This window comes from Lytechinus variegatus, chromosome 11, assembly GCF_018143015.1.
Source record: "Lytechinus variegatus isolate NC3 chromosome 11, Lvar_3.0, whole genome shotgun sequence".
Taxonomy (NCBI): domain Eukaryota; kingdom Metazoa; phylum Echinodermata; class Echinoidea; order Temnopleuroida; family Toxopneustidae; genus Lytechinus; species Lytechinus variegatus.
Window position 1 is genome coordinate 20866445 of NC_054750.1, and position 22527 is coordinate 20888971.

The following is a 22527-nucleotide window of genomic DNA, read 5'->3' on the forward strand; positions in this document are numbered from 1 at the left end:
TATAGGAAATTGGGGAGTATAGGCCCCGGATATACATATAGGCCTATTATTAATTTGATTTTTATTCCTTTTTTTCATTTCATAACTGACATTGTCTTGCTGCATAGTGCACTGGTATAGAACAGCAATAAAAAAAAAATGCCCCACTAGAGTTCCTCCGCGGGTATATTCTTATAGCCTGACGCTAGTGTTGCCCGAAGATGGATTTAATCAAATGCCTTGAGTAGATACTACCCCCTGTCGCTTATTCTTTACTTCTGCACCCATAGCCTAACCCCCCCCCCCCCAACTCCGCGGCATGTTAATGGACGACAGTCATTGACAAACTGTCATTTGGTCTAACCACCCACCTTGCCTATCAGGCGCCCAGGGGCTTTATTCCACATGTAGTATACCATTCAGTCTGGTTACAGTTTTGTCTATAAATGTCCAGTATCCGTTTCGTTAATATGGCGCCCAAGTTGGTATAACACCACTCGGTAGTCGGCATAGAATATAGATATGAAAAACAATATGAGTTTGATCTTTGGAGAACTAATTAATAAATAAGAGCCGCTGAAATTCTCAGGCAGGGGGGGGGAGGGAACCCCTTGGGGAACTAAAGCCCCCCCCCTCCATGCTTTACATTTAGAGGGATGCAGTGGCGGACCGTGACCCAGAGGAGACAAAGCATTGGGGGGGGGGCACAGCATTGTTCACGGACAAAGCAGTGCCCCCAATGCTTTGTCTCCTCCGGGTCACGGTCCGCTACTGGAGGGATGTATCATTAAAAATCATTAATTCCAGTTAGTTACTAATATTGAAAATCAGAATACTCAAAACTTGAATTTTGTTTTTCTCGCTCGCTGCGCTCACTTGTCAAATCAATATTGTAAGCAATGATTTTCGGAGCAAATGTGGACCTGCATGAGTGCAAAATAGGGTCATATTTAGCAGTCGTTACCATCCTCATTTATCATTACCTCTATTCTGTATGGCACTGATAAAAAATGACTGATTCACCAATACTTAATCTACAATTGCCAAGGTCATAATTGATGTGGGTTTTTTTCAACTTCGGAAATGTGATGTGCACTTCACCAATGAAAGATTTTATATTAGTGGTTTGTTTACGTTATTAAATGCAAAATTAGATTCCTAAGGCACTGTTGATATTTGTATAAAATTATTTGTTTTATTTTCATAATTATTTTGGTCATAGTCATAGAGTATACTGTTCCATAATATATAAAAGCAGAACCCTCTTCAAGGTCAAGTCCATCCCAAAAAAATGTTGATTTGAATAAATAAAGAAAAATCTAATGAGCATGACACTGAAAATTCCATCAAAATCGGGTGCAAAATATGAAAGTTATGGCATTTTAAAATTTCGCCTATTTTTCACAAAACATGCAGTGATATGCAAAACTCAGTGTCATGCGAATGAGTCAGTCGATAATGTCCATCACTCACTATTTCTTTTGTTTTTTATTGTTTGAATTATACTATATTTCATTTTATACAGATTTGAAAATAACGACCAAGTTTACCGAACCATATAGTATTAAACTTTGCTAATTCCACATGTTCAGGGAGGAATTAATCGTTGTTTCACTTGACAGTGAGGAGAATATTAGGATATATCATGTAACAAAATACAAATAAATAGTGAGTGGATGACGTCATCAGTCTCCTCATGTGCATACCGACCAAGATGTGCATAATAACTGTTCTGTGAAATTAAGAAAAATTTTAAAATGTCATAACTTTTTTTATTTTACATCCGATTTTGATGAATTTTTCAGTGTTATGCTTGTTGGATTTTTCTCTTTGTATTCAAATCAACTTTTTGTTAGGGTGGACTTGTCCTAAATGATTAATTTGAATTTAGATTCAAATAAAAGAGAAAAAACACTCAAGATTGAAGAAACTGACATACTTTACTTAACCATAATAACTTTATACTATTGAAGTCAAGAAATTAGGAGTTTTGCTTGACTTATCAGGCATCAGTTTAACAAAATCGAATTATTCTTGTGAAAATATATTAGAAGGAACAAGGTGGGAAAATAATTGTCGTCTTCTAGAGTGGATCTAGAGTGAATACAGAATAAAAATATAAATTATGCATCCATGTACCTGGAATGATGACAATGACCATTCAATAAAAAGACTGAAATTAGAATGAACTTACCGTCAATTTCATTCAAATTTTCTCATATACATTTTGAAATCTCGCTTTGTTATGCGATCGCATCTGTCAGTCCAGAAATAGGAACAAAGAAGTATTTGTCATACTGAGTATAAAATAATCTTATATAATTTCTTAGAGCAAAAAATCATTTTCAATCATGATTATATGTCTTTTTTTTCAGAAATTAGTATTTAATTTAGTAATACAATATCCAGAGCTTCCGTAACACAAAGAATAGCGATCAATCGCTAAATGATGATGGCCTATCAAGATCATCGTAGCATGCGCATTTTGCTCAGTAGACTGACCAGGAACCAATCAGAATTGCTCTTTTAAGTTCGGGATTAATCGCGCACCTTTGTGTTACAGGCCCCATGTGCTTATTATCAGAATCCAGAACTCCATTACAATATCTCAATTTATATAATAGGTACGCGAAAATACCATTATATATTCTCATAATTATGATTGATAATACACCAATTAAAGAATTAAATGCAAATCGTGAGCATAATACCGATATAAAATCCGATGACAGTATAAAGCACACAATAACTATCCAGAAGGGAAAGTGCATTTGAATATTCCCGTTGCAATGATTACAGAATAGCGAATAGTGCATGCAAATGATTGAATGGCAGTTTACTTTTTCATTTCAGTTTTTGTAAAAACATAATGAGAGTACACGTAATAGAGTAAAGCAAAACAAAACAAAGTAGGCATGATTTATGTTGATAAAATCACACATTACTTTTTCGCATCACTCTGATGTATGAAGATTAATAAAGGAACTGTGTAAAATAACAGTATAGATACATTTTATGCATTATGCACTCGACCCAGGTGAGGTGAATGGGTACCCGTTAGGATTAATTCCTTGAATGCATGAGCGCTGAGAGGCAGCTCGAGCTAAAGCCGAGGTAATAATAATAATAACAACGCGCCTCGGAATAGATTATTTCTAGATAGATGGCGCTATATAAATGCCTATTCAGGGGGTGGAAACTCCGCTTCTGCATCCGGTCAGACATGGGGAAATTTTGGAAGGTCAAAAGTGCACACTGCTCCCATTTTTCGCGTACAAGGCTATGGACACCGCAACTTCATGGCACACCAGCGAAACAGAGGCGTGGTCATAAATTGGCCTGCGCGCACAGCGTAAAAATATGCAAATAAGCAAATTGTCACAAATTAGCATAATACGCGACGTGATTGAATATGAAATGTATTCATAGAGCTGCGTCTTTGGTAAATTCATGTCATTGATCATTCCCCCGTTCACCCCCCTCAAGGTATTCAGTTGTTTATTCATCTTTTCTTGTTTACATATTTGTTCTTCTTTCGCGATTATTACTACATCAATTAATTCCCTTATTTATTTGCTAGATATTTCCCTGGAAGACATTTTGGAAGCTTACAAGAGATTCATTAGTATGATTGAACTTAGGGATCTGCTTGCTCTATTGGTGTTCATCACTGCCCATTATTTTCATTACACATCATGAATAGCCACAAATATTTGGTTTTTTTTTTTTTTGGGGGGGGTGGGGTAAATACTTAAAATGATGAGAAAAATCTGAGCAAGAGAGCAATCAGGTCATTTTGTCTTTATTTTGAAATTGAAATGAACAATCTGGTGCAAATCTTATGAAGATTTTTTTTTTAAGTCTGAGTTTGGGATGGGAGCAAAAGAGAGCCCAGTACCCCCCCCCATGTATTTGCTCTCATCAAGGCTATCTTAAAGGTCACTTCCAAATAAAATAAAAATTTTGTACCTGCCCACCCCCTATATTTCTCTATCGATTCCACCCCCCCCCCCCCCTCTCTCTCTTCCACACACACACATTCCACATAATCATGTGAGCAAACAATTATTCTCATTTCATTTTATCCCACTTTTAAATCAAACTCATTCATGTCTTTAATTCGGCTGCACCTGAATGTCACAGTATGCCATGTTGCAATGGCTTTTATGGGCTATCTTGCCACGCATGTTATTTTGATACTAAATACCTGTTGTACTAGTATTATACCCATGGATACCCAACATACAGAATCAATCAATCAATCAGTAGCACAATCATATTCCAGTCATATAGAAGTAATCTTCAGTGCCATTTCATCACAACACAGTTTGGTAGCAATAACATCATCATCACATATCTTTCACGGAATATAAATTGGTGGATTAATTAAATCACGAATATCAAGATTAGAAAGTAATATTTCAAATTAAAATGTTTATTAATTAATAAATTTTTGAATACATGATAAAAATATTTTTTCTCTTTTTTCTCACCAAAGCATCAAATTACATCAGCAAAATGCCTATAATGAGTGCAAAAGAAATTGCAAAGATATTACAAGAGACGGGATGTATTTTTTTGGTAAAATCTAGAGAAAAAAAAATTGAAAAAAAATAAGTATGTATATTCACTTACATAGTTATTGATAAGCCTTACATAGTCAATATAAGGGGGGCATCAAGGATGCCATTAATAAAAAGATTATCGATATACCTCTCAAAGTCAGTTACTCAAATATCAAATCATTATTTTAGCATTTGCTGACAAGAAATAGCCTGCTAATCTAATCGGGGACACTTCATAAAAAAAAAGGGGAGCACATTGCCACATTTCTCTAAAGAGTGCCTTCCCAAATCTGCACATTAGAAAATCAGTAACAAAGTTGCTTATTGTCTATTGTTGTGAAGTGCTGCTAGAGCTGTTTTCTATTTCCAACAAATTCTTTTATTTTCAGAGCTAATCTAGTTCATTATATGGGACATCGACAATACAGTGTTACAAAAACAAAGAGATTAAATACGAAAAAAAAAAATAGTACAACTTTTCACTTCCCCCAGAAAATGAATTCAACAGCTTAATGTCCAGCAATACATAGAGGTTCTTGTTTCATAAAGACTTCAATTATGGTAAATTGGCCCCAAATGTAACTAGCAACTAGCATGGGAACCCCAATTTTGATCTGTTGCTTTAATGTTTCCATAGTAATTACCAGAATTTCAAAGTTAGAATAGTAGTTAGTCTTAAAGGGGAGGTTTACCCTGACAAAAAGTTTATTGTAAAAATAGTAGAAAAAATAATAAAAAAAATATTGACAAAGGTTTGAGAAAAATTCATCAAATAATTAAAAGATATTAGAATTTCAATTATTTGATTTGTGACGTCATATGCGAGCAGCATTCATACATAGCGAATGGTAAAAAATCAAATAAATGTCATTTTCTCAGAAAATTGAAAATGGTTTTCACTCTACCTTTTGTGTATCAATAGACAAATCATTTCATACCCGATCATGGATAGAAAACAAAATTAGGTCATCAGGAACCATACAAAATTTGAAATTCATGCATTTTATATTACATAACACATGGGGCAGCTGCTCGTCTACTATGACGTCACAAATCCAAAACTTTGAACTCTAATAACTTTCTTACTTTTTAACGGATTTTCCTGAAACCTTCACCAATGTTTTTTTACTAATTTTTCTGCTATTTTTACAACGAAGTTTTCTTCAGGGTGAACTTCCCCTTTAATGAATTGGGGTCCTGGACTGAGAGTGATTTCTTCGCCCTTTGTTCTGTCACATTGTTTTTATTATGCACATTTTTTCAATGAAAATCCATTATTTCTTATCACCTTTATATGTCTGTAGGCATGTATGTTACATAGCCCAGACCTCAGTAAAGGTCCATTCTGCATTGTTTAGATAACCAGAATACAACCTATCCCTTTCAAACTACTAATATTATTCAAAGTGCTTTCACTACCAGTATAAGTACTACATGTAGATGATTAGAACATTGATAAGGGGGGGGGGGGGATAAGTGTGCCCTTTGGAAAAATATTTTAATCTTGTGTGAAACCTATGGACCTAAATATCTATACTCCAATTATTTTTTTTTTTCAACAGATGTGTAGTTTAAGCAGCATTCAATATGTATTGACACATTTATTTAAATTCATTCAAGTTTTTAAATCTGTAATTGCAATGAAGAAACTGCTTGTTATGAACCTGGCCTTCATATTTCTTCTTGATCTGCCCTGGTGAAACTCAAACTGCTTGTGAAACCTGCATAGTAAACAAAAAGAGAAAGGAACAAAATGAGCTGCTGATATAAATTATTCTTACTCATCTAGTCCAGTTTATTTAGAAGTTTAAACTTTTTACTAGCCCCTACTCTTCCATGCAATATTATTTAGAAAATGCACATGTAGTAACTTATGTTGCCAGATAAAAATCATAGACCACTATTATAGATCATTATTCATATAACTTTTTTTTATTAAGTGTGAAAACCCATTCAAATATATATCGAAAGATTAATCTCAATATTTTGTTCTTTAATTTATTTCTGTCTTCAGAGTAACTGAGTTTTAAAGTGAATTTATGTATGATTAATATAGCTAAGAGACATGGACAAGAAGTATGCATTGATGATAATGGAAATACTGGTGAATTTGAATCCAAAAGAACATTATCTCATCATGGAGCTTTACTTTATGGGATAACATGATTAAGAAAAAATAGGTTTTTTATATTTTTATGAAAACAAGCATACCTGGCAAACATTTAGATCAGATATCCTGTTACTCATCAGATTGTACCTCTTGGTGATGTGCAAATGGTATTTGACTTTGTACTTTTGACTAGGCTGGGACTGCTAAGAACTGGATCCCATTGGATCTGCAATTCAATATACATACAATACTTTACAGTTAAAAATTTCAAAAGTGATAAACAAAATTCCTCTCTTAAAACAATTTTTTCAGAGTTCCAGCTTTCAAAATTCCCAACACAAAAAAAAGCACGTCTTGACCAAAAACTAAATGATTCAAGCATACGCGGCCTACTATAGTGAGGTCTTTTGTCAATCTTCAATATATATATACACCAAGCCAGCTTTGACAGATGTAGGATAATTATCATTTGTGTAATAATATGGCTCTCGCTCATTCATCAGTGCGAGACAATCGTTAATTTTTTTGCACTCGTCTATAAACATGTCTGATTTGAATCTCTACGTTAAGTGAGTTCCTCTTTAAGTTTGATTTTTATTTTAAAAAAGGGTTAGCTCACTTGCTGGCAGGTTTAAATGACCCTTTGCCTTTCACCACAAATAACATCAAGTGAGGACAACAAAGATAAATCAATTGGATCAGCTGCTCTCTCTGCTTAGCCTTATACTTAAACAATTCAAAATAGGGCACTATAAATTTTCTCAACCCTTCCAAAAAACAATTGAGCAGTTTGAACCCTGACAAATAAATGTTGCCCCCCCCCCCCGAAAAAAAGAATCATTAAACTCCGTTGCTAGGCTAATTATATTTTAGTCCAATGGTCCAGCCAGGAACTAAAATAAAGTTAACTTAAATCTTTGTAGAAAAAAGTCAAACCAGACAGATCTAGAATTTTATTTTTTAAAATCTATGTTCAAGTTAGACCTATCCTAGGGCCTTACTTTTATTTAAAAAAAGAAAAACGTTAATATCTGTCTCAAATCATTCCATGAGCATGGCAAAATCTACCAATATCATTCCAAAGTTCCAAACAGATTCAATTCATTTAGATTTAATTTCATTTCATTTTAAATGCAGATAATTATATTGAAATAGCGGTGTCGAAAAATCAGTACTATAGGCCCATGGCCTATAACTTCAAATTTCAACTCAAGCTTGTTTGACAATTAATTTCCAACACCTAATGACCTAGCCTACATCGGCAATTTCGCAGCCGGCTGGCACCGGCGATATCAAAGTCCGCATCCCGCTCTGGCTATATGGTACGGTACCGTATTTGGCTTAATTTTGATGCAGCTTTGCCGTTAAACAAGTCCACATCTACCCCTGATATTTGACAATAAGAACTGAAATACAGATTTAATAAGGGCGGACATGAAGCATCCCAATTAACAAACTTAGTTCTACGAAGAACTATGTTATTTTCTGAGAAAATATGTCAGTCAGATTTCAGACTAATTTAGGATCAGGACAGGAAAAAGAAATGGAAATATGGAAATTGTGGTTTGCGTTGTAAACTGCACATAAAGCTATGCATGCGACGCCGAACCCCAGCAAACACACTACAATTTCAACTAGGATCAAAGTAAGGAATTGAACTTAACTTACTTTTATTCCTATGGAATGTCATTAGATTGATATTAATGTTTCCTCCAAGATTTTCTGCTCCTTTGAAGTTCACTCAGAAATCATGATTTCGAACATCAATTCTAAAAACAGATAATTAGACTTGCTATTGTATTTCAAAAAGTTGAATTTCGCAGAATCAAAAAGAACGACACTTCGCACAGATATCGTAGGGAATTGTGGGACGGAAAAAAATGTTTAATGCATGAGGACATGAATAAAACATTAGCATTTTATCCAATCATACAAGTGCATTGTGCGTATTTTGACGTCATTACTCATGAATTAAACATTGACCTTCCAAAATCAACCTTCAAATTGGACAAATGGCAGCCATGTTTGTTATGTACAAAACCTATGGAAAATCAAAAACGCGCAAAAAGAGTTGCCTCTCTAGCTCCCTTCGGGAGCTTACGTATACGTAAGATCGTATCTCTGTGTGCCTATTATTATTATTATTATTAATATAAGACATAATTAAAGAGAGCCAGAAAATGGTTACATTAGTGACACAATCATGGCAGTTTGCACATGATGAAAGAGTTACTAAAATGAGAATAAATCAACTAATGTACCTCATTAAGGGAAATTTCATTGCAAAATTAATTTATCATCAAGTTGATTATGTTATTGTATTATAACAAAATATCTATATTTTGTTTGCTATATGGGTATCGGCAAACGCCTGTTTCTTGAAAGCTCAGTGTATGAAAGGAACCATGGGACGGGGAACATGAGAAAAATAGAACAATACAACTATTTAACCCAAAATGTTTCTTTATCATAAACGTAGATAAATGAATGAGTAACAAAAAATCACCCGAAGCAATATAAAACTGCTTAAAGTGATTGTTTAACATTGGTTTGACTTTAAAAAATCTGAGCTAGAAGGTCACACTTGTCATCTGTGTCTGTGATATGTTACAAAAATGAAGTCCTGAAAAAATTGCGTTCGAAAATCATTTTTTAGTGCTTCAAAAATTGAAATATAAAGTGACCGGAAACACCATCTTAATTTCATCTCATACACTTATGTGTACTATTTAGGCGTCTATAAGACACCTGTTTACAAAATCGGGGTTTACCTTGTAGTTTTAGCTTTTCATTCTCAATAATGGTTGTTTTCAGGGTTTATTAGTTCTACTACATGCACTTGTACACATGTTTCATCTTGGTTTGAGAATTTTTTAAATCGGCTGCTCACAAAGTTAAACAATCCCTTTAACACAATACGTAACCACTAAACTAGTAAAATTCGATGTAAAGATATATAGATACTTTGTTGTAATTAACGTATAATATGTAATTTAAAAAAAAATATCCGCTTTTCTAAATTAGTGTTCGTGATTAATTATTCAATCATTATATATTTTTTTTATTTTTGCCTCATTATGCCAATATCGAAGTGGACTTTGAAGTCAACGGCGAAGTCTAATTACAAGCGGGTATCTTCTCCGGTATTGATCCCTTCCTGGGCGTCGATTGGGATCTTCTTTTCGTTGGCGTAACCATTGACCATAGCCTTGGTCATGTTTTCCTCGTCGATGCGATCGAAGTCAGGTTTGAGGAACTTGTAGATGATGCCACAACCAAATGAGTCGCCCTCTACGTTAACAGTGGTGCGACAACGGTCCCTGGAAAGGAAGGTCACATAATGGGTCATGTTTAGATGATCATGATTTTCATACGTCACATAATAATACAAATATATTAGAAAATGAATTGAAATGAATAACGAATACACGTATAGTCGCAGTTGAGAACTGGTGTGGAAAACTTATAGCTGTGACTATCTTTGTTTTTTTTTTTTTTTTTTTTTTTTTTTGGGGGGGGGCTTCATAAGATTCCAATTCAAACAATGCTTTGTTTTTAGTCACGTCTCCATCCATAACGAACTTTTTATTACATATTTTCCACCACAGTATTAAACAAGTAAAAAGGCTGGCAAAGAAACTTTTAAAATGGCACAGTATATTGTCGCACAATTCGTAGTTGATGCACAATTATGTTGCACAATTCGTTGCCATGAAAGTCATGTCACCAATAATCCCGAGATGCGAAAAATGCTACATCTTGAGTTCGTGGCGACATGGCGCAACTTCTCACAAAAACGAATCTCTCACGCTTTTATTGCTTTTCATATGTACCTCCTAGTTGTAGTATTTACTAAATGGAATGTTTTCAAAATGACGTCACTTACAAGAACCAATCAATGACAATGATATGAGTGATGTCATCGGCTGGCAGACCTAAGGCGTTGAGGACGATCACCAAAGTCACAAGGCCAGCCTGCGGGACACCGGCCGCTCCAACGCTAGCAAGGGTGGCTGTGATACTGGGAGGAATAGATCAATTCAATCCGTTAAAATAATATTTCTTTTCATTTTTATTTGTTTTTAGGGGGCGGCTAGTCAGAAGATTTTTACAAGAAAGTGCTTCTGAAAATTATATGACTTTTGACCTCTTATCCCTCTAATTGTGAGCAAAAATGCCCCCCCCCCTTCAACAGAGGGGGTTTGTCGCCAGGTAGATATTACATGTACTTTACTATTTGATAACAGCTAGGCCTGGTGGCATGATAAGAATCACGCTCTATGAATATAGTTAAACATTTCGAATAAAAAGTTTACAATCGGTTACTCCGGCCCCTAGTTTAATAAAAAGCCCATTAATATGTAGGTTTTTTTGTTTCTTTTATGTGTGTTTTGTTTCTTTTCCAATTTTCCCTATATTCGAGGGGTTGGATAGTGGGGGTTGTCAAACTATTCAACAAAAAAATAATCGGTCAACTTTCGGTACCCCGAAGTTAATATAAAATCCTTCAATCAGCCCCCTGCTCGTACCTGACGACGATGACGTCGACAACGCTTAGGTCGTAGTCATTGATCTGCGCAATGAAGATGGCTGCCACTGCCTCGTAGAGGGCTGTTCCATCCATGTTAATGGTCGCACCAATAGGGAGTATGAAACGAGTGACTCGTTTATCAATCTTATTATTGTTCTCCAGGCTTGTGATAGTCACGGGGAGAGTGGCAGAGCTGAGGATGAAGAACAGAGAAAGACTATAAACAATTTTCTTTCAACAGTAAATATTTAATTTTCCTTTTGTTTGTGATCGTAGAAGTCAAATATGAATACGAATAAAGGGGCGACATATAAAACTATGCATGAGACTTGTGATAATATACTAAACCGTTATGTGTATAGGCCTATTCATTTGCTTTGAAGTTTCCACCAGAAGCAAAAGTCATTTGAACTTGAAAAACGTGTGGAGACAATGATAGATATATATAGATAGATAGATAAAATGTGAAGAAGAGAATTAATAAAACGAAGTGCAGTGTCAATTTACAAAGGAAGTTTATTATTAAATACATTTGGTCCTGGAGACAGTGCACACATTCGTCCGTTCGATCTGAATCAGGATGAAATAAAAGATGATACAGCGTGTAATCATGCTGTTCTGTCTCTTCAGTTTGTGACAAAGGCTTAATAGGCACCCGTCGTTATGTGGAAAGGTCATTTTAACAATTTCTTCGCAGACTCTTTGTATACCGCTGATTATCTCATGTAAAAGCCCTTCGTATATAGCAGCAGCCTTTGTCGAAAATCGATGAATCAAACAGCAATGTCGTCCTGGGCTCCGTAACACAAAGATCAGCGATCAATCGCTAAATGATCTGACCAATCAACGTCAATGTTTGACGCGCATTTGGTTTAAAATACTGACCAGAAACCAATTAGTGCGGTTCCTCATATTTGCAATCCATCGCAAACCTTTGTGTTACGGAGCCCTGGACTCTGGACAAACGACATACATGTATTTGCATTTTTTGTCCAGTCTGAATCTAAAGACGATGTGCTGTCTTGGTCCACCAACTTTCGACAATGATTTCTAATCTGTCAATTGTGATTTGACGGGCATTTCCAATAGATTCTGAACGTTGCAAGAAGCGTCTGTGAAGTGGATGCTAAATACGCAAATTGATTTGCTGAGAGGAAACTTCCCAATGGCTTCACTGTCGTCGAATGCTCCCGACCGTACTCCGCTGGATGACAAGTACAACAATCGTCGAAAGAAAACCTTGCTAGGATATCATCTTACCTCGATGAAGTGGCAAAGGCCGTTACCATGGCAGGGGCCACGCCCTTCAGGAAGGCGAAGGGGTTGGACCGGGTGAAGATGAGGTAGAGGAGCGGTAGGATGATGAATCCGTGGATGAAGAGACCCAGCATGACGGTGGCCGAGTACAACCCAATCTGTTGGAAGACCAGAGCCCAGTCATCCATGCCGAGGATCTTACCCAAGATCAGAAAGAACACACCGATGGGGGATAGCCTGTCGAAAGGGAGGGCACAAAAAAGATCATCTAACCTGTAAGTATTGTTTTCATTTTGTTATTTTCACTCTTTTTCTTAAGTTCAATATAATAAAGCAGGGTCCAATGCAATACAGATTATAAAGGTAGACAATGAGAAGCTCGGTCGCTTTGCTCACCCTCTTACATGTGTTTTCGAACATTTTCTTCCCTCACCAGTTTAAAGATAAATTCATGCTTTGGTTTGCTGTACATACTCCCTTCAGAATCACAAGTAGAAGTAGAACTTCGATTGAAATTCAAAAGGAAGATAAACGGGATACATCATGGCTTCTCAGAATTAACCTTGGTAACCATCATCCATCAAAAAAAAATATGGTGAAAGCATAAGATTTAGCTCTTATCTAAATCTCCGGGGAGAGTTTCATGAAAGGACATGTCATTTATGTCATTATGACATTTATCCGACAAGTAGGCCTATCCTTGGTATAATAGTACCTCTCCGCCAATCAAAGTAAAGAAAAGTTGTCAGACCTGACAACTTGTCGGACGAAAATGTTGATGAAACGACCCCCTGATCTTCTTTCTCTGAAAGAAATACAACAAATTGTCCTCACCTTCTGTTTTGGAAATGAAACCGAAACATATAAGTATGGTTGTTTATAGCGCGCTAACGCTAAATAATTTACATTATCTAACCGGTCATCGGATTCAAACAATCCTTCCAAAACACAATATTGGACATCCTCCACTCACTGAGGGGTATGGCAGCCTGTTGCCTTGACTTGTTAGGCGCCCACAAAGCCACAATGACCTTCACATTCTACCTCGTACCACTTGGGTGGAGAATGACCAAGTGTGGATTACCACCTGGCCAAAAGGATGGATCGAAGATTCGACTCTTACCAGATGATGTAGCCAATGAGAACAATGACACACTCCATGAGCGATTCGACGACATCCTTCAGGGGTTCCCCTTTCTCACCAAGGCGACCGAGAACGGCCCCGAAGATGCAGGAGAAGACGACCAGGCCGAGGATGTTGGACTTGAATTCGTATCCTCCTACCGACATTGTGTTGGTGATCATCGGGGTATTCATGGTTGTCGAGTTCATCATCGTATTCATCATCGAGTCCGTCGCCATCGTGTCCGTGGTATTCATCATCGAGTCCATCATCATGGCCGTGCTCTGCATCATCGGCATCATTGTCGGCTCAACGTCCACTGGAACCTGTCTTGTCTTGTACTGAAATCATGGAAATCAACCATACAACCTACTAATCAGATGCGGACCCAAATGTCTGGGGGCAATTTTAGGGGACACAGAAAGGTAATGCATTTTATTTGGGTTTTTATAAGCAAAATTTGTTCTCACTGCTAAAATAACCCTAATTCCACACTTACTTACAACTTGGGGCTTATGGCTCTCTTTAGCAGTTTTGCACCGAAGAGACTATTATTGGGTGAACAAAACAGAAGTAAATAAAAAGGTGGGGAACGGGGAACCTCTCATTAGAGGAGTAATAATTTAGGCTTATAACATAATTGGCAAAAAGGCAACACCCTTTGCCCACCCCCTACCCTTCCCGGTTCACACCCGTGTTTGTGACAAGCAAAAAAAAAAGGGTCTTCAAGTTAAAAGGAACGGGCCACTTGTGGCTCGTCAGGGGGGAGGGGGGCAGGGATGCGTCCCTGACATGGGTTGTTACTCGTCAGGGGGGCAGTCTGCCCCCCCTTAGGTATGCTAATGGTCGTGATCCATGCCCACCAATATTTTTTCTTTAATAATTTTTATTAATTAATTAATTAATTGATTACTAATATCAATCAATTAATAGACTTACAGTCCTGAAGGTAGCCTCGATAATGTTCGGTGGAAACATCACTCTGTCGGAGAATGAAACAGATGAAAGAAAATGCTAAATTAGCAAGTGCAGATAGTGATAATCATAATACTGGGTTGTGCAAGAATTTAGTTTGGGTCTGACCATTGGCTAAATATTTTATCTATTAATATGAGCTTAAACTTTCTCTTTATTTCATCAACCCTTTTCGGAGTATATACAAAAACGAATACAGTAATACATGGTAACAAAACCTGAATAAAAATATGAAACAAGATGTCAAAAACAATATGTTGAAATACAAATATCCAAAATGCTATGAAAAGCTATGGAATCTTGAGAATCAAAGATTAATATGAATTAAGTACATGAGAAAAGTGACTTTCGTAATAAATGAATATATACAGTTTTTATACTCTAGTAAGCTAACGTAATAATGCGAACAAAAGTTTGGACATTGTTTATAAATTATGTTTAGTATAATCACCCATTTTGAGTGTTTTGACTGACAAGTCATCAAGGACACATATTGCCTTCGCTTGGGAAATTCGAAGTCAAATCACAATTTTCGCGTGCATGAGGGTGTGAAAAGTTCGACTGCAATCATCATTACAATGATTCAAGATTCATGTGTGAAAAAGCCCCAATATTGAATAGGCAACTAGATAATTGGTGCCTCATGAACAGACTGAGTCTGACGAATGCTTTGTAATATTTAACAAACAACTTACGTATGCGGGGGTGGGTTAGCATATCCTGTAACGCAATATCTCACTAAATGCAACCATGTTTCAAGAAATAAAAGGCCGTCCTTTATCTCTCTTCATGCAATAATCACTTCGGGTTTTTTTTTTAAACTTACACAAAATATTTAAGATAAAACAAACCAAGTTTTTCGGCTCAAGAAATATTTGTTACGGATGATGACTGCAGCCCCGAATTCTATTGAACATTAACTGCACATATATTTGAATGATTTTTTTTATAATATGCATCAAACTGTGAACAGAATCCTATTCATTCCGCTATTCAACCTCCAGTGCCAACGGCATTTAACTTCTCTCATACACAAAGCTACTAAATTCTTTGTGTAATAAATCATGCGAGTATTTATAAATGTGTTTTTGTGTTTATCGTTTTATCGTCACCGTTTATTCAAATAATTTTTTTATAGGTGGGCTGGTTTATTTCTTAATCACAATGAAACTATCACACAAAATGCCATGATAATTATGAATTCATTCGCTGTATCATTTCAGACATTAAAGAAAAGGCATTGTAGAATACGAATATCAGAAAAAAAAAACAAGCGGTATTAAACAGATCAAGCTTGTCAGCTTCAGAAAAGTTGTTACGGAAGATGACAGCGCGCCCCCGACTTCTGTTGACTAGATATTTCCCACTTTTCGCTGTGCAACGCAGACGGACTTTACGACGGTAAATTAGGAAGAGACTTTTGGGCCCCCCGTCGCAAAACACTCTCCTGCAATGTAAGTTGTGTGGCATGCATGAGAATTGTTTAACGTTTCGCATCCGCAACGGAAACATTCAATCTGCGTTTCGTGTGCAAAATTCTGGTTGCTACTATGGTAACAACGATATATCCGATTTAGGACGAGCTTCCAGAGCCACATTTGGTTCCTCCCAGAGCTCGAGGGGCCGCCCGGGGGGGGGCGGCAATTCCATTGACGAGTGGATGCCATGCAGGCACGATACCACGTGTAAAAAGGGATTTTCTTTCCAAGAATGGGCACGTTACGTATATTTAACGTTATAAGGATGTCAAAAACGATATTTGAAATACTGAAAAAAGGGATATATTTCGTGAGGAAAGCTACGTATTTTCGGTCAATACTTTTCAAGGGTTGCATTCTCATAATCTGGAAAAGACTTGTTTCTCTTCTTAAGAGTGCTTTGTGAAACCAATGGTCGCGCCTGGTATCCACTCGTCAATGGAAGTGGTCTCCCCGGGAATTTTGAATTTAATCCCCCATTTCGGGGGAAAGAAAAAAAAATAATGCCCATCACATTGTGTGTTTGATTATCGTTTGTGTAGGGAGAGAGAGCAAAAGAAAAAAACCCCGCAAATTCGGATGCTTTTCAGACGGATAGGCCTCTTGCATAATTATGCTGTGTACCTATCAACGCATGCGAAAAGGTTTCAGCTGGAGAGGTTCTCTGATCCATGGAATCAATTGCCAGTGATCCACCAATAATCCACATTAGATGCAATATCGATTCAATGGATTGTAATGATCTATATCTAAGCCTTATTTCAGTAAATTTTTCCTCACTCAACATGTACTTGATTTGTTTGAAAAACCACTTTCTTATCCATGTAGGCCTATCGTTTCGCATCTCCAGCCAGCTGCCAGAGTACAGAGGCCCACCGCATGCTCAGATGGGCATACACTGATGACCAGTCGTACATGCATGGAAGCGGGATTTAATATCGCATCTTCAAAAGGCATGCATGGTGTCGCATGAAAGAATTTTTCACACGAAAATCAGATCTATAGGGCTTGTAACACAAAGCTTAGCAATGATTGTGGAACAGTTTTCTACGTTTTATTCTATTGACTATTCTATTGACTATAATTATGTACAATCAATCTTAAACATCGAGTGTATGATTAATAGTTAAGTTTTGTGTTACCGGACCCTACTGACGCGTCCCTGAGGTTTGCGAAAACTTGCTAAATTACTAAAAAAAAAAAATTAAGGAAGCGCTGGCATGCAGGGCTAATGAACGATGTGCCAGAATAGTCAATAGGTATACCGCAACGAGGTCCGTAGGAACGAGTGCGGTATATCAAGTCGGAGAGTTCATTATCTAGATCTTCTATGCACAAGAATGCGAGCATTGTTTTTTTTTAACACCCCTTCCCCGTTTTACTGAGTTGCCATGGATGCTATATTTGATCTAAATTCTAGATCTAGAATTTAGTGCAGACCTCGCTCTATCCCGCACACTGACGTCAGAGTGTTGGATAGTGCATTTGGTATGACGTCAGAGTGGAGGATAGTACATTTGGTATGACGTTAGATTGCAGGATAGTGCATTTTGGATGCTATTCGCTGAATATCATGTGATCCGATTTGGACCAATCACATTACAGAACATTCTTGGGAGTTGTATAATATGATTTGATTGATATGCATCGATTCGCGAACAATATTTACAATTCATATTCATTCAGTTTCCAACCTCCAACAGCATTTGATAAAGTTACGTTTGCTGGTTTAATAATTCATGCGAATTTCTATAAATCTGTTTCTAGCTTTTCTTTCGCCCCCTTCCGTTTATTCAAATATCATTCCTTTATATAGGGGCTGGGGATAAATTATAGGCCTTCATTCTACAGTGACGTGTTAATGGATGAGAACTTTTCTTTCCAATTCAATTCATGCACTGCTTTCTCGCCGCACAGACCTCCCTTCCCCTAAAAATATGTTTAATAACGATGCCTCCATGCAAATAAAGAAAAAGAAACACCGCACAAAAGAGGGTAATAAAGGCACTGAGAATCTCTTTTAGGGGAAAAAATACGTTATTCCACAATCGAATATTGACAAGAATTAATCCGTAAAAATTAAAATGCATCTCGTTACCAAAATTATGTGCCTTCATGTACCCAACCATTCCGACAAAGGCGTTCTATGACAGCACGTTCATTCAAATTGTGGTTTTCCGCTAGCTCAAGCGTGAAGCCATAAATGTATTCACAATTTCATCCTGATTCTCCTTATCTATTTTGAAAACAACATTTTTTGGGGAAAAATAATAAAGTTGTTCAACAAAACTCATAATATGACAAATTATAAAATACCATGGAAGCATGGCAAGTGAACGACTCCACAACAAGTGAAACGCTTCTGACAGTATGACCTGAGGGCATTCTGGGATTTAATACAGCAGCAGTGAAACTTTCAAAAAGATGAATATGAAAAAAAAACATTCACTTGATAATCAAATACAAAATAATTTGCCGATAACATGGCCATGGAAAGCGGTTGTGCTGGAGGTGATGAAGCCCCCCAACCCCCACTGCATGTATTATTCACCATAGGCAGCAACCCCAGGTATTCTGGAAGATGTGGAAAAAGTTGAAAAATGTAACGAAAATAACCTTAATTTCGTTTTTGTTGTCTTTTGCTTTTCAATTTTCTCGGGACCAATTTAACTTCCATTCCATTTAGCGGTGAAAGCCTTTATTCCCCTTTTTTTCCTTTTTTTTTTTTTGCTTTTCAAATTTCCCGGGACCAATTTAACTTCCATTAGGTATTGAAGCCTATATTCTCCAGCTCGCACACAGCTCTGCTACACAGGCAAGGCAATATAGGGTCAACATAATTAAGGGAGGGAAGACTTATGAATAAGAAAAAAACCAGAGGTGTACTGTAGTTATGGTATAGTTATAAATTAGTAGAATTGCAACATGGAGATATCCTATTCACTCAAAGTTTGGTCAAACATCGATATACTCTCGCGGAATGGATAAAAGTACTTCCTTATACCATAGTGCCATTAATCTTTATTTTCTAGCAGACTAGACATAACACAGAGAAGAAGTGTCACGTACTGTACTTATGCAGTTCAAATTCTATCAGGCATGATATTTGAACTGTATTCAATTCGTGCTACAAGTACATCTTACATATTCCCAGGTATCTGTTCCGAACTCGCCAGTGGCGTACCTAGGATTTTCCAAAGGGGGGCGGACAAATTTGTCCGCCCAAAATTTTGACAAGCAAAAAAAAAATATCTTCAACCACAAATAAAGGATTTCGTACCAGAAAAAAATTGACAAGCAAAAAAAAAGTCTTCAACCGCATATAAAGGACATTTCTCCCCAGAAAAAAATTGACGAGCAATAAAAAAAAAGGTCTTCAAGTTCAAAACCCCCCTTATAGGTACGCTAATGGTACTCGCCCACTGCATACGGCAACATGATTATGAATAATCACGCACGAGTGCACCCTCCTTCCTTCACACACATACACACCTGCGCATCCACCCTCGCGCGAGATTATTAATACCCATCATTTATTGTTATGAAACCCGAATTCTCTTTCGTGTGGAAAAGGGATGATTATAATATATGATGGTATCAATTCTTTATTAATGCAAAAGAAGGCAAATAAAGTTATGACACAATGTTCAGTAGATTCAACACTTTACAAAGTAAAACAGAGAGAATATGGAAATTGACAATTGTACCATGTCTCCTGCTTGATATACTCCAGGCAGACAATAATACGATTTGAACAGATAAAGAAAGATCAGAGAAACAATACAATGAAAATTTGATCAATATCGGACGAGGAATAACAAAGTAACGGCATCTTAAAGATTTGCAGCATTCCGATGAAACAGTTCTAGGCATGTCTTCATGAATATTCAGTGAGCGAACCGATGATGTCAGATGCCCACGTGTTCTTTTGTATCTTTTTATATGTAATTAGGTTTATTAGAATAATTTATTCCTTCAAGAACAAAAAAATGAATGATAACTGATTTGGTGCATTAGATATTCACTGGTGTTAGAAATTCAAGAGTTCTGTATGCACACACGTACGTACCGCCCAAGCAAGCAAAACAAATTCACGAAGAAATTGGCGACGACATTGTGAATATCGACGCGAATTTCCAGACGGAATTGGCGACGTCGTCAATTTCGTCGCGAATTTCGTCAATATTCGCGATTTGGTCTATTTGCGATGTCCCTTCAGATATATATAGATATATATATATATATATATATATATATATATATAATAATCAAAATAAATAAAGAATAGTCAAAGAATGCTCAAATATTTCAAATATTTATATATATATATATATATATATTATATATATATATATATATATATATATATATATATATATATATATATATATATAAAGGAAGAGGGCCCTTCGCACAACGTGTATTGCAGCGCATCATGTTCTATGTATATATATTGTGGCGCGTAAAAAACTTCTATCATCTCCGTTGTTCTTTCGAAATAATTCATGCAGGAAGAGCGTTGAGATCGACTGCTTCGCTTTTTTGAAAACTTATGTAAATGTAATGCAGATCAGAATACAAACAAAAACAAGGAATTACCTGATGAGATCGAGGAAAGCGTCGACCGTATTCACCTTCTCGACGTTTCCTGTGGTATCTATGTCATCCTTGCTGTGACGAGCCCCTGGACGGATGGTCATCACGAGGATGATCCCGAGGACGACTGCGATGAAGGTGGTCGTAAAGTAGTAGAGGACAGCCCGTAGACCCAGCTTGCTCGATGCTTGTTTGTTGATCGACGCCATACCGGCGATTAGACTTGAAACGACCAGGGGAATTATCATGACCTAACACGTACAGAGTGGTAATGATGAGAAGGAAAAGGATAACCGATGAAGAGGAGGGGGAGGAGTGTGACGACAATGATGATGATGATGATAATGATGATGATGATGATGATTACGATAATGATGATGGAACAAAATAATAATTGCAATTACTTTATAGTGATGCAGATTGGGGGAGAGGGGGCAGTACGGTCTAAGGATGACGTCTTTTTTCACTCATAATCTTTTAATGTAGAGACTCAATTTATCTTTTATGCTTTTCCGTTTGTCCTTTTTCGTCCTTTTTCCTTTTTAGTCCTCTTTTCTCACTTCTCTAATGATTACAGGGGCAGTCGCCCCCTGTGATGATAAAATCGATAAATATAATGATGAAAGTTGCTTCTTAAAAATGAAATCGTCCACCAGCAGGGATTTGTGGTATGACGCCTCGTCGACTCATCTACCCATCATCCACCCATTTCCTTTTTTTTTTACTCACTCTTCCTTTCACCGGGGATAGCGTTGAAGCTTCAAGGTACCCCTCCTCTCTCCCTCCCCCTCTCAATCTCCCCCTCCCGCTCTCTCTCTTCCTTAATAGTCACTCCATACCTTCAGCATGTTGAGAAAGATTGTCCCTGGAAAGCTGATATATTTGATCTCGTCCGAAGTGAAATCGCGATCAGATCCGAGCTTGATCCCAAAACCAACACAACATCCAAGCACGAGGGACAAGATCATGAGGATAAGGAGGAGGTTCTTGAAGAGGAACTCGGTGAATTTCTGACATGATGTTTTCTTCTCCAAACGCTGAATCGGGGAACCTCCTTCACCATTTATTCCCAGTTCTGTATCAGCCATGTTTGATTACTGATAGTGTCTACAAGTTCTCAAATTAAAGTCTCAGACAACTGATCACTTAAAAGCTGTTTGAGACAGATTGACAGTAAAATTCGTTTGGATTCGCAATCTTTTTAGGTCTTTCTGCGATCAATAAAAGCTGGCTTCTACGGATGCTTGAGTGCTTTGCCTGGTTGTAGAATGCTAGAACTGATTTTTATTTCCTTCTGTGAGAGCGCAAGAGATCAATAGCTTGTTCAAAGCTAAACCTCTCAGAACGGAGTTTTATTCAAAATATATTCCTTCAATGGCCTTGTTAGATTGATGAGTTGCGCATGCGCCGTGCATCGAAACTACGCCCTATTTCAAAAGAATAAGTTTGTGCTCACAGATTCAACTTGTTTGCTTTTTTATTCCACTCTTATTATGTGCATTCTATTCTTGAAAACACATAATATAAAATAATATCACGCTTCGATGTCCTACTTCTTATTTATATTCTAACTCCGTTTAAAAATACTATTCAACACCCCCTCCTCCTCCTGGAGTGAATAGATTATGATTTATTGAGGTAAGTACACTATCAGAGCCCGGTTAAAATCAGAATTTGTTCGACTAAAAGGGTAACTATTAACCCAAAGGTCCACTATGTACAATACGCGTCAGAAAAATCTTATCTACCAAAGATGGGTAAAAACAAAGACTGTTTGAATTCTTTTGTGATAGTTTGTATCAAAGAATATAAAAGGTTACCACAAAGCATCAGATCCAGTCCAACACTGCTTATATTTAAAAAAAATCATGTCAAAAATATTCATTTGAGAAATAATATCTTAAATCTAATCT

General features: G+C 36.8%; 1 protein-coding gene across 1 annotated transcript; it reads right to left on the reverse strand.

The window, feature by feature from the left end:
• Positions 1-9734: 9734 nt before the first annotated feature.
• Positions 9735-21787, reverse strand: LOC121424595 (excitatory amino acid transporter 3-like). The gene is made up of 8 exons (XM_041620345.1): positions 21454-21787; positions 20618-20865; positions 14505-14547; positions 13566-13906; positions 12446-12679; positions 11184-11378; positions 10541-10675; positions 9735-9974 (listed from the first exon to the last, which is right to left on the reverse strand). The coding sequence occupies exons 1-8, from the start codon at positions 21700-21702 to the stop codon at positions 9776-9778; spliced, it is 1644 nt and encodes a 547-aa protein (XP_041476279.1). The 5' UTR covers positions 21703-21787; the 3' UTR covers positions 9735-9775.
• Positions 21788-22527: the final 740 nt, after the last annotated feature.